We start from the raw sequence: 13865 nt of genomic DNA on the forward strand, positions 1-13865 counted from the left end.
ACAGAACTTTCACAGTCTTCAAAGACTTTGAAAAAACTTGGAGATCACATTATCAGACTGGTTTCAGTAGATTTATTTTCATTACTGAAAGACTGAGGCTCACACACTTAGGAACTGCACCTGCTGAGGGATCACAGACTGCAGGGTTGGTCAAACCAACTAAGACCAACTGAACACATGAAACTCTCATGGACTTTCTTGTGAGGATGACAGTTTGAAGGGAAGGGATGCAATTTAAAACAGGGAAAGTTTATCTGACAAGTAACTTGGGTGTTGACTGTATTTCTTATTATACTGCAGTCAAGAGTTTGAAAGATTGATTTTTTTTTAATGTAAGGTTGTTTGGGGGTTTTGGGAAGACTTTAACATTTTTAATCTAAACATTTTCTTATTTCTATCTTAACAGACAACTATATAATGTTTGGGCTGGACTGTGCAAACAAACATTGGGAATTATATAATAATAATAATAACAATAAAGGTTAATGGTTGACATTGTAACCCTAAATGGTTACGTTAAGGTTTATAATGTTGTATAGTTGCAAATACAGTTTTTCAGAAAAAGAAAGAACGGCTCACAGCTTCAATTTTTCATTCTATGTCAGCAACAAGAGTTTGTAAACATGTTTAATTAACTGAGACTGAGGTAAAGTCTGTTCCCCTCACACACTTGCACACTCCGGTCTTCATCCCCTCTCTCACCAACATATTTTTGTGCCAACTCGTTGGGCCGACTGACCGTAGCTTCTGCAGACTGAGGCACTTTCTCTGGAAATAGTGGGTTAAATTGGGCAAAACATTATGTCTTCATTTTAACAAACCTATGAGGCCTTCTCAGAAAAGCTATATTTATGCTAAAATTAAATTACACAAAGGTGAAATCTATTTACAAGGCCACTGGTTGCACTGGATTTTATTTAGTAATATCAAGGTGGCTGAATACAAATGCACACCATACTTTTCAGATTTTTATTTGCAAAAAAAATAGAAAAACTGTTTCTTTCCAGGTTACAATTATGGATGATTTTGTGTTGGTGTATCATACAAATCCTAATAAAACACATTGAAATGTGTGCTTGTTTCAAAATTCAAAAGGTGTGAGTACTTTTGCAAGCCACTGTAAGAATAGACCAGACTATGTTCAAATGTCAGCCCCTGTCCGATAAACTTATAAGCTGTGACCTTTCCTCGCTAGTATCCTCCTTTAAGAGAACCCAGCTTCAATAACGGAGCTAGGCAGGTAGGGGGTAAATAATAGTCACACAGAAACATCCCAAACACTGACTGATTGCTACCTGACAATGAACAAAGTCCAACCTCATATCCTTCAAATCAGCAGCAAACTGAACTTACCCCCTCAGATGCACTCAGGGACAATCATCAGGAACAAGGCAACATGCCCAAAGAAGCCTATTAGCACAAGAACAAGAGTGTGTACCTATTCTTCCTGTGGCTGAATGTCCAACTACATCATTCCTGCAACAGGTCAGTCTTCACACTGACATGTGAAGAAACAAACAAGCTAATTGAAGCTCTTTGCAAAGTGTTACTATGGTCATAGTAAGTGAAAAAATAAAGATGGTATACGTACATGAAGATGGAGGCTTTGAAGCCTGTCATATGGCTGTGAATTTCAGTTATTTGATAACTTTGTTTCTATTGCTGAGCCCTATCCTAGACAGTAGGAAATCAGTTGACCATAGATTTGCTAATATAAAAATTAGGCATATTTTAAGTTAATTGAATATACTATGGTTTGTTATTCATTATTATTTTTTCATTTGTAGTATTGCAATGAGCAGTGAGTGTGAGATCTGGCAGTTGTGTGAATGTCTGCAAACAAACTGTTTCATTTCAAGCATTGGTGCACCTTGTTAGGGACTTCACCCAGTTGTAATAAGGAGCCAGCATGGCCACGTCTATGTGGAAGTCTCCAATAGCTTGTGGGGGTCAAGGGATTACAAATATGTCTTGTTAAATTAGGCTCCTGCGGTTGAGTGCTGTGACTGAGTCTGGGGACTCAGCTGTCTAAGTGGAACCTGGGCCTGTGTTGGCGATGAGCTACAGACGAACATGAAGATCATAACACGGCACCGCTCCTTTGGGAGTTTTGTGATGCCTCCCTCGGCTTGGTAAACACTTTCCTGACTGCCGGAAAACTTCTTGAAAGATTGTGTCTGGCCATCCATTTAATGGTCTGTACACCACTAGAGATTTACAGGAAATTATCTGCATAATCTGAATGTCTCTAATCATGTATAACGGGAATACTTATTACATTGTGTAAAACTGTCACTGACATATACTAAAAAGCAATTATCATCTTTGTGTGGTTGCTGATGTATATAAAATCAACAAATCCATGAATATTCATGAGGTAATTAAAGGCATAAAGATTAAGACTGGTTAAGTTAAAACAAAAAATGTCCCATTTAAATGTATCTTTTACTGCCTTAAAACAAGAAAATTTAAGCAGAGCTTCAAAATTAAATGGGAATGGTTGTACAATCCTCCTGAGCTTCAAACAGAAGTGATCGCTCAAAAGGTATAAATCAAATATTCAGAACTTTGATTTTATTCTGCTACTTGAGTTTCTGGTATCTTCGTTTGCATTCCAAATTCATATGGCTTTAGCGGGGAAGATTTGACAGCTTTTAGAAATCAATAAGGGTCCAGGTAGAAATATTATCCAGAAATAGTGCAGATCTTACATAACTACCCCCTTTTATACAGGGCTTCATGTCAACATCTACAATATATATTTTTCTAAACTCTACTAGTCCAAAAATGATAATGTTAAAGTATAAGGCAAAAACAAATCACAATCAGCCTTTCTATTGTTTCAAAATGTGAATCAGTAATCTTAAAATGCATATTTCTGACACAAAAAGAGCATTTTAAAAAACCTAAAATGAGATATGCACTTTCATACATGGATGATGAAATGGCGTCTGTATCTACCTGTCAATGTCCATGGCTGTAAAAAGGCAAACACTTCCCTTTTTAAGTTAAATAGGTTCAATGTAGGGCTGCACGGTGCCGCAGCTGGTGCCTTACAGCAAGGTCTGCGGTATTTCTGCATGGAGTTTGCATGTTCTCCCTGTGCATTTGTAGGTTTTTTTTGGGTGCTCTGGCTTCCTCCCACAGACCAAAAATATGACTGCTAGGTTAACTGATTGATCAAAATTTCTATTGAGTATAGGTGTGTGCGTGCATGGTTGTTTTCCTTTTGTGTTTTTATGTTGCCCTGCAACCTGTCCTGATAGACTCCGTCTCTCGCCCAATGACATTTTAGAGCCAAGTAACATGTTTTCAGGAAGCTAGCAGGTCTCCAAGCGGCTGCTCTTGGACAATATTTCTGCTAACTTTTTCCTCCTCACTAAATAAACAGGCATATACATATTGCCTTTTGTAAATACAGATTTGAGCTGCAGACATTCCTATCACTGCTTCTGTTTCGGCTGATCGTTATATTGTGCACTGATATCTAAGTTTGGCATTCTAAATGTAACATTATCACTTTTTGACACATATTCACATACTTCCCAATTTCTGAGATTGAAATAATTACATGAGCGACAAGAGTGAACACAAATGAAAACAAAATGTTGTACAAATAATGATAAATACCATTAAAAATCAATTAATGCAGTTACAGAAGGAAACTCACCCTTTACCTTGTTTTATATGCAATACACACAAATATCGAATACAATATAAGAGGACCTCTTTCATTAGTATTTTGGTATAAACCTGATTCCTGTCAGATTTGTCTGTGAATGTTTTTTTCTATCATTTTAGTGGAGGAAGATGAAATAATCTCTGCAGCAGCACTCTGCTTTAGGTGGACATGGCAATTATTTTTCCTTGCATCAAACTCTTAATTGGTTCAAAACCCTGATAATGACATAATAATGGCAACAGACAAGCACATCTTGAAAGAACGGATGGGCTAGGTCATAAACTAGACTGAAACTTAAGGTTTTCCTGCTGAAAGTGGTTATGCGTTACTTTGTTTGCTATATGAGCTATATGATCAAAAATTTGCTTAATCGAAGATCTAAGTGGCCAGCAATATCAAAAAAAAAAAAATGAAATTGGACATTGAACATTTCTTAAAGTAGCTGAAGAAATGTACAGTGTCACTTAGAATATTGAAGTAAACAGTGTGCTGTTGCAGGCAGCTTACGAAAAAGCATGTTCGGTTTATCTCATGAACTATTCAGCTAGTGCTTCTTTGTCTTGTTAAAGGACACGATGGCTACAATAATAGCTGTTGAAGGTATTGTTTGTCAACGATATGGAATTAATTGCCTTTTCAGTTACAGAACAGTTTCTTAAACCCCCTGAGGGACAATTTGCGTTCTGTGCACCAACCATAGCTACAGCATTCAATGGAAGCATCATGCATGCATTCAACATCTCAAACTCAGTACCACCTTGTAGAATTTACTAAGGAGACACACTCATGCTGACCATTATGCAGCAACACCAGAGGAAGTAATGCTAAAATAAATAAACTGTCAGTGGAATATTTTTGTTCAAGCATTTATGTATTTCTGATTTAATAAATTCTATTTGTTGAATTAATATGTTGTTTTGAAACTTTGTGTGGATCCCTATTGTGAGAGAAAAATCTAGTTTTTATTGTAATCTTTGTGACTTTCCCGTAGAGCTTTAATACTATCAAATGTAGAAGTATTTCTTTATGATTCGAGTGCTACGTAATGCATTACACAAACTAGTTATTGGAAGTCCTAGGTTTAGTTTAAAAAAGGCAAACTTACTTTTGATCAGTCTGGCAAAACTCTTCCCTTGCATCCAACTTATTCACACTTGTTGCCACACACACATTAACAGTTGAGTACGGCCCGGAAGAGAAACAATAAAAACTTAATACACTTGAGTGTCACCAGCTTGGAAGACAAGGTGAACTTTTTAGAATATGGTTGAGGACTCTGCAGAAAGGTCGTCCATCACATTCTCTTATGTTGAAACACTGAGACACAGGGTAGCTCACCAAACCCCTCTTTCACGTAACTACAACACAGTGGTAAAAAAGAGGGATCGTGGGACTTGGAGAAGTCTTTTTTGGTATCCTAAAATCTCATCTCCATCTTTCAAGGTTTTGAAAAGTTTATACAGAGGATAAATAAGTACAATCTAATAAATACATTTCAGGATCAACAATATGTGAACCTAAATGAAAAGGTACAAGGGTCAATGTGTCTCACATCATGTCTTTTGAGCTAAAAATCTTTGATAGTTACATCTTAAAACACACAAAAGCCTTTATACATGCAGGTGTTAGTGCATAGGTTCCTGCAATAAAAAAACACTTTTAGGTATTCCATTGATTCCCTTCCAAAATAGTATGAGATGAATTTGGCATAGTCTTACAAATAAAGAAAAGGACTGTCTTTGAGATCACTTTCACACCCTCCCAGTCCCTTCATGAACCAATAAGTTAATATATCTCCCTATATACAGCATATATGAATAAAAACAACAATGCATTAAACAAATAAGGAGTAGTCTACAGCTCTGAGTTTCCTGGTAAAATATTTTGGATTCACAGCAAATTCAAAATCCTGGTAACATGAGAAGTGGAAAACAATGAAGTCTGACGACATAAAAGGATCTCATGAGTACTGCTAGTTGTGTGTTTCATTTCAGGGGAGCAGAGGAGGGTGTGATCGATCCTCACAAATTAGAAGGAAGTTTAGATCGAGCAGTTTGAGGTTCTAGGTCTGACAAGCAGGCACCAGAGCCCCTCTGTGGAGGGGGTGCTGGAGATGATCTAGGGGAATGAGTCTGGTGAAGGGTCCCCGGAGACTCCTGTTTTGGAGGAGTCATGTGCCCCGGTATTGAGCTACAGGGTTTGGGTACAAGAGTTGGTGAGGAAAATGGCGAGGGGTTATATTCCACAGAGGAGCAAGGGGTTTGGTGGCCCAGGGCAGGCGTCACCTCCTGGGGTAAAGATGGGCGTGAGCTGGATAAACCTTTTAGGTCCTCAGAAAATGGAGCTAGAGGAGAATCTCTCCCAGCTGTTTGTGGCAGGCTGGGAAGTTGTGAAAAGAGAGGAGACTGAGGCATGAGCAAAGAACTGTGGGATCCCGCAACACTTGAAGGGTCACTGTATTGAAAAGTCCTGCCTGCCACTGGACTTTGTACTGTAGGACTGCGTGCTACTGGGGTAAGGCAAGGAGAGGCGTTTGCTGAACCATACTGAGCCAAGGAAGCCAATGCAGACTTCTCCAGTGACATCTGTTGAAGCGAGCAGCCAGACTGGAGGCCTGTCAGGCTAAAGTGGCTGATGGAAGGTGGGGAACCAGCAGCAGCCTGCTGACTTTCCTGTCCTCTAACACAAGATGGGGAGCCTTGTGAGGGTGATTGGAAGAGGTTTATGCCACTGGTAGTCCTACCTCCTCCAGCAAACTGCTGCAGAGGCTTGGGATGTGGTTGGTTAGGGAGAATCTGACTAGACATAAGATTGGATGGACTGGTAGATAAAGGACTCTGACAAAAGGAGGACCCAACAAGTCCTGCTGTAATTCCACTTGGAGGTAAACCAGGTGAAGTTGTAGAAGTTATCTGATTTCCTAATGAACATCCTATCATTCTTCCAGTATGTCCTCCAATAGCAGTTTCTCCTGGCTCATTCGAGGCTCCTACTATATGGCTACTCACTGATCCAGTGGAAGATCTCCCTAGCAATGCTGCCGAATTCCCCATTGCCATTTCAACGGAAAATCCTCCAAATGTTCCCCCACAGGCCCCATCAAAAACAGATCCCAATGACCCATCACTGATCTTCCCTAATGATCCCCCAGGGTTTGTAAATACCAGTGATTCTCGTGAAGTCCCACTCATTGATCCTCTGGAAGCTCTTTCAGCTGATACTCTAGAAGTTTCTCCTAGTGATCTCTTGGTTTTGTCCTGTATTAAACCACATGCGACACCCGATCCTGATGCACTGGATGCTCCACTCGTGAACCTACCACAAGTTGCTCTCATTGAGCCTTCTAATACTCCTCCCACTATATCCCCTGTATTTCCATGTATAGATCCATCAGTGGCTCCTTTGAAGTGAAAGTGCCCCCTAGAAGTAATGTCTGTTACACCAGTTGTGAAGTCCTCCCCAGCCCAAGTAGTGTCTCCACCAGAGGCTCCTTCAACAGAACTTCCAACTGCACATCCAGAAGACCACCCTGTAGCACCCCCACATGCCCCAACTGCTCCTCCACTTAGTCCTGACCCTGTGCTTCCACCTACAGGTGCTTGGTGGAAGAGATTTGAAAGGGGTGGGGTGCTGGATCGAAAGGGTTGTTGATGCTGTGGTTGTGGGTGAAGTTGTGCCATACTAGAAGAGGGAGATCCAGAGGAAGAGTGTTGACCAAAAGGGAAGACGTTGGTCCCCCCTTCATCTGACACAGACCCAGTTCCATTAGGTCCCCGCTGGCTTCCCAAGCCAGAGCCTTGCCGGGTTGAGCCAATTGTTCCAGAACCAGACGTCATATGCTGAGCCCGAAAAGAGGCAAGCAATGACATGTCCACCCCAGAGCATAGCTTAGTGGGTGTGCTAGAGAGAGAATCCCCAGAAGAGCCAGGTGCTGTGGATGATGAAACAAATGGTTGGAACTTTCGAAGTCTGGTAGATGGGTCCTTTAGAGAACTGAGAACAGATGGTGGAGGTCTGAAGAGTGTTGGTGGGAGGTGGGGATGATGTGTCAATGCAATGGCTACTGAGGTGGTGGCAGCAGCAGCCTGGAGAGGTGCCTGGATTAGGGGGGCCCAGATGACAGGGGTTGGTGATGGGGGCGTCTGTGGGGGAGCGTTCTGCATGAGGTGGGCGCAGTGGGCCATGTCCCTGTCATGTTGCACAATCTGCTGGATGATTTCATTCTCTTGGTAGTTGAGTACCCCTGAGCTGAGATCATGTTGTACCTTGTGTTGAAGAATGGAATTTTTCTTCCCTTTAAAAGAAAATTCCAAGAGACAAAAGCAAACATAACCAGTTAGATGTGAGAAAAGAAAGAGAAGAGAATGTAGGTAGATATTAATTGCTGTTTAAAACAAGATGATATTCCAAGACTTTTTCAGTAACTATGTTTTCAATGAGCTCTTTTGAAATAGTAGGTATAGGATTATATTTACCAGGCAGATTTGAGCTGCTGAACTGCAAGTGTTTTCAGTGTTAAACTTGTTTAAATGTTATACATGAAAAAAAATATATTGATATCGAAATGTCACACTTCTGTTGCAAAATTGCCTTCAAGCAATCTGAGCGCATGCTCTATTTTAATTTCATTCTTCTTAACTGTGAGCTCCTTTACTCCCCTGAAGGAAAAATGTGTGTCATTATGACTGGCATTGCAACTGCTAACTCACACTTACTCACTTTGAAATGGCTGTTTTCAAGAGGCATTAAAATAAATCTGGCCAATAAAAAAAAACTATGTAAAACATTTACATCTGTATTAGTTTCTCTAGTTTCTACTATGACAAGTAGCAGTAGGTGTTTTGCAATGTAACCACACCCGTTTTTCATGTCGCATACCCCAAATCAGATTATGTAAAGACCATCTGGACAACAGAGGATTTTAGACTGTCTGAGTGAAAATGAGTATCAAACACAGTGGTAAAAAAGCACAAGCAGGATGATTTCACAAAAATATTACTATCAGCTAACTGCATCATTTCAAAGCAGCCATTTTCTACAAAATAAACCCCTTAAGCAAATTTCCTATCTTCCATTCAAAACCTAGATGAAAGTAAAACAGAGCAAGACATGATTGGTTGAATGATAATACCAGCATGCCTTTTACTGTGAGGTTTTCAACTGTCAGACTGAGCTTGGGAACAATGATGGATGCAGAGAGAATATCATTTGCATATGTAAGAGAAGCCATGCAGGGATTTTAAAACCTCAAAGCCCTATCTTCATGTTAGCATGCAGATGACTTTAAGTTTTAGTAAGAACATGCCATTTCTCCTGTTTCCCACTATAGCCTTCAAAAGCATTGAAGGTTACAGCAAATGTCACTGAATATCATTATTTTTTAAACCTTGCTTTTATGTGCATGCTGTTTTAAGTAATCTCAGTGTTGTTATGCTAATTTCCTCACCGATTCGGTCCAGTCGGTCCAGGGCAACAGTCTCAAAGGCCCTTCTCATCATAGGATACTCCTCAAGAACCTCATTGAAGTTGTCCACAGAGAGAGAGTACAAACGGCAGTATGTGTCGGCTCGGACACTGGCTGTCCTCCTGCCTCGTGTGAGCAAACAAATCTCTGCAACAAGACACAGCAGATAAGACACTATTACCCTCTAGAGCTACTTAAAAAATGCATATAAAGAGTTGTGCAATGGCTACAGCTACATACTTTTATATCTGTGGATGACTAGACCAGTCATGAGCCACTCTTTCCTTCAACCAAAGATGTACTAATAGGTAGTTGTTTCATTATTGCTTGGCTAGTGTGTCAGTGCAGTAAACTATATTCCACATAAAAAAAAAAGTCCACACATTTCTATATGCTCATATTCTGGCTCATTGAACAGTACTAGTGTAACTCAGGTTAACATATTGCTAAGGAATGTATGGTACATTTGAGGTTTATTAAATACACACCCTGATTTTAAGAAAAAGCTTCCCTAAATCTCAGCAAAAAGTTTCAGAAGTAGTAAGTATCCAAATATCCAATTGTTGTCTGTGGCCTAAATGCCCCTGGTAGGGTCTCCCATGGCAAACAGGCTCTAGGTGATGGGTCAGACAAAGAGCGGTTCAAGAATCCCTCATGAGGACGAAAATATCGAGGCACGTGACGTCGCCCGGTACGGCGGGGCCAGGGTCCCACCCTGGAGCCAGGCCTGGGGTCGGGACTCGCCGGAGAGCGCCTGGTAGCCGGGTTGCTCCTCGCGGGACACGGCCGGGCCAAGCCCGAACGAGAGACGCGAGGCCATCCCCCAGTGGGCACACCACCTGCAGGGGGAACTGTGAGGGACCGGTGCAAAGAGGATTGGGTGGCGGACGAAGGTGGAGACATCAGTGGCCCGATCCCCGAATGCTTAGGCTGGCTCTAGGGACGTGGAATGTCACCTCACTGGGGGGGAAGGAGCCTGAGCTTGTGCGGGAGGTCGAGAAATATTGACTAGAAATAGTCGGGCTCGCCTCCACGCACAGCGTGGACTCTGGAACCCATCTCCTTGAGAGATGTTGGACTCTCTTCTACTTTAGAGTGGCCCACGGGGAGAGGCGGCGGGCTGGTGTGGGTTTGCTTGTTGCCTCCCAGCTCAGCCGTCTCGTGTTGGGGTTTACCCCAGTGGATAAGAGGGTCGTATCCCTGCGCCTTCGGGTTGGGGATAGGTCTCTGACTGTCGTCTCGGCCTACAGGCCGAGCTGTAGTGCGGAGTACCCGGCCTTCTTGGTGTCCCTGTCGGGGGTGCTGGATAGTGCCCCTCCCGGGGACTCCATTATTGTGCTGGGGGACTTCAACGCCCAAGTGGGAAACGACAGTGACACCTAGAGAGACGTGATCGGAAGGAACGACCTCCCTGATCTGAATCCGAGTGGTGTTTCGTTATTGGACTTCTGTGCTAGTCACGAATTATCCATAAGGAACACCATGTTCAAACATAAGAGTGTCCATCAGTGCACTTGGCACCAAGACAACCTAGGCAGGAGGTCGATGATAGACTTTGTTGTCATATCATCAGACCTTCGGCCGCATGTTTTGGACACTCGGGTGAAGAGAGGGGCTGAGCTGTCCACTGATCACCACCTGGTGGTGAGTTGGATCCGCTGGAGGAGGAGAAAGCTGGACAGACTTGGCAGGCCCAAGCGCATAGTGAGGGTCTGCTGGGAACGCCTGGCGGAGCCCTCGGCCAGGGATGTATTCAACTCCCACCTCCGGGAGAGCTTTGACCAGATCCCGGGGGATGTTGGAGACATAGAGTCCAAGTGGACCATGTTCTCCGCATCTATTGTCGATGCTGCTGCCCGTAGCGGCGGCCGTAAGGTCACGGCGGCAATCCCAGAACCCGTTGGTAGACACCGGCAGTAAGGGATGCTGTCAAGCTGAAGAAGGAGTCCTATCGGCTGTGGTTGGCTTGTGGGACTCCCGAGGCGGCTGACGGGTACCGTGAGGCCAAGCGTGCTGCGGCCCGGCTGTGGCAGAGGCAAAAACTCGGGCCTGGGAGGAGTTCAGTGAGGCCATGGAGAAGGACTACCGGTTGGCCTCGAAGCGATTCTGGCAAACCGTCCGGCGCCTCAGGAGGGGGAAGCAGTGCTTCGCCAACACTGTTTATAATGGGGGTGGGGAGCTGCTGACCTCATCTAGGGACATTATCGGGCGGTGGAAGGAGTACTTCGAGGATCTCCTCAATCCTGCCTCAATCCTGCCATCACGGAAACAGAAGCTGGGGACTCGGGGTTGGACTCTTTCATCACCCAGGCTGAAGTCACCGAGGTGGTTAAAAAGCTCCGCGGTGGCAAGGCTTCAGGGGTGGATGAAATACGCCCTGAGTACCTCGAATCTCTGGATGTTGTTGGGCTGTCATGGTTGACACGCCTCTTCAACATTCCGTGGCGGTCGGGTACAGTGCCTCTGGACTGGCAGACTGGGGTGGTGGTCCCCGTTCATAAGAAGGGGGACCGGAGGGTGTGTTCCAACTACAGGGGGATCACACTCCTCAGCTTCCCTGGTAAGGCCTACGCCAGGGTATTGGAGAGGAGAGTCCGGCCGATAGTCGAACCTCGGCTTCAGGAGGAGCAGTGTGGTTTTCGTCCCGGCCGTGGAACACTGGACCAGCTCTATACCCTCTACAGGGTACTCGAGGGTTCATGGGAGTCATGTCCCTCATGGTGCCCTGTGGGGGGTGCTCCAGGAGTATGGAATCGGGGGCCCTTTATTAGGGGCCATCCAGTCCCTGTACGAGCGGAGCAGGAGTTTGGTCCGCATTGCCGGCACTAAGTCGGACCTATTCCCGGTGCATGTTGGACTCCGGCAGGGCTGCCCTTTGTCACCGGTCTAGACGCAGCCAAGGGCCAGAGGGGGTCTGGTTTGGGGACCAGTGGATTTCGTCTCTTCTTTTTGCAGATGACGTGGTCCTGCTGGCCCCCTCTAGCCAAGACCTACAGCATGCGCTGTGGCGGTTCGCAGCGGTGAAGAGTGTGAAGCGGCTGGGATGAAGATCAGCTCCTCCAAGTCCGAGGCCGTGGTACTCGACCGGAAAAGGGTGGCTTGTCCTCTTCAGGTTGGAGGGGAGTTCCTGCCTCAAGTGGAGGAGTTTAAGTATCTCGGGGTCTTGTTCACGAGTGGGGGAAAAATGGAGCGGGAGATCGACAGACGGATCGGTGCGGCTGATGCAGTAATGGGGGCACTGTGCCGGTCCTTTGTGGTGAAGAGAGAGCTGAGCCAAAAAGCAAAGCTCTCGATTTACCGGTCGGTTTACGTTCCTACCCTCACCTATGGCCATGAACTTTGGGTCATGACCGAAAGAACGAGATCCCAGATACAAGCAGCTGAAAGGAGTTTCCTCCGTAGGGTGGCCGAGCACTCCCTTAGAGATAGGGTGAGGAGCTCGGCCATCCGGGAGGGGCTCGGAGTAGAGCCGTTGCTCATCCACATCGAGAGGAGCTCGGGCATCTATACCGGATGCCTCCTGGACGCCTTCCTCGGGAGGTGTTCCAGGCACGTCCCACCGGGAGGAGGCCCAGGGGACGGCCCAGGACACGCTGGAGGGACTATGTCTCTCGGCTGGCCTGGGAACACCTTGGGCTCCACCCGGAGGAGCTGGAAGAGGTGTCTGGGGAGAGGGACGTCTGGGCGTCTCTGCTGAGTCTGCTGCCCCCGCGACCCGGTCCCGGATAAGCGGAAGACGACGAGTACGAGTACGAGGGTTTTATTTTTTCTACAAATAAAAATCTGAGTAGTGTGGTACAGTCCTTTACTGTTGTACCCCTAAATAAAATCCCGTGCAAAACGCTACTTTCAGTAACGTTCACCTAATTAGTAAACAGTCGAACTGCATGTAATTTAATATCAGCATAAATCCAGCTGTTCTGCGAAGGCCTCAAAATTTGTTAGAGAACATCAGTAAACAAACAGGAGTGAAGTGCAAGGAAAAAGTTAAAAGCAGGGTGAAGTTACAAAAAAATATACCAAACTTTAACGCATGACGGACCTCTGATCAATCCATCATTTGAAAATGGAAAGAGCAGGGTACACCTGAGGCTGTAACTTGATGAAATATTAATAAGTTCAAGGGGTATTAATACTTTTGTAAGGCACTGTATGTACTGATTTTACAATGCAACTGAGAGATTAATTGTAAAATTGAGCATTGTGTGTTTCACTATATCTATTAACACAGAAAATATTGTAATGTTTCACAAAATGTAAGCAATTTGTCACGCCAAACAGTGTGACAATCTGGTATGGTAAGCTTTGTTTCAGATTTGCTAAACTGTGCATTAAACAAAACTGAGTATTGCCGTCCATTTATTGAATATTGACCATACATCTGTTATTTACTCAATTCGCTACTGATGAAATTAAAGAACATAAAGTTTCGATTTTCCTTTCAGCATTAAAATTGTAACTCGTAATCCAATCAGGGTAGCACTAAGTGCCATTTATAAAGCTTTGGGTCTGAATATATTGCTTAATTTAACTTTCTGCATAGTGTGTATGTTGATTCATATGTTTGGTCTTACATGCATGTTTCTGTTGTCAGCCAAATCTTTCAACATAAACATAACTGAAATATTAACCTTCAGCCGTTTTTCAGTGAACCTCTGGGAGGTTCTTTCAAGACGCTTTGGAAACCATTTCAGGCGACCACCTCATTAAGCTCATGGA

General features: G+C 44.1%; 1 protein-coding gene across 1 annotated transcript in view; it reads right to left on the minus strand.

Annotated features, from left to right (window-relative positions):
• Positions 1 to 4270: 4270 nt before the first annotated feature.
• Positions 4271 to 13865, minus strand: part of hcn4 (hyperpolarization activated cyclic nucleotide-gated potassium channel 4) — a 118541-nt gene continuing 108946 nt past the window's right edge. Inside the window, exons 7-8 of the mRNA XM_047362542.1 lie at positions 9129 to 9293; positions 4271 to 7976 (exon numbers count right to left, since the gene is read on the minus strand). Coding sequence (XP_047218498.1) covers positions 5704 to 7976; positions 9129 to 9293 — 2438 coding nt within the window. The 3' untranslated portion in view covers positions 4271 to 5703. The remainder of the gene's footprint in view (positions 7977 to 9128; positions 9294 to 13865) is intronic.

The sequence above is a fragment of the Girardinichthys multiradiatus genome, chromosome 4, assembly GCF_021462225.1.
Source record: "Girardinichthys multiradiatus isolate DD_20200921_A chromosome 4, DD_fGirMul_XY1, whole genome shotgun sequence".
In the NCBI taxonomy this organism is placed as follows: Eukaryota; Metazoa; Chordata; class Actinopteri; order Cyprinodontiformes; family Goodeidae; genus Girardinichthys; species Girardinichthys multiradiatus.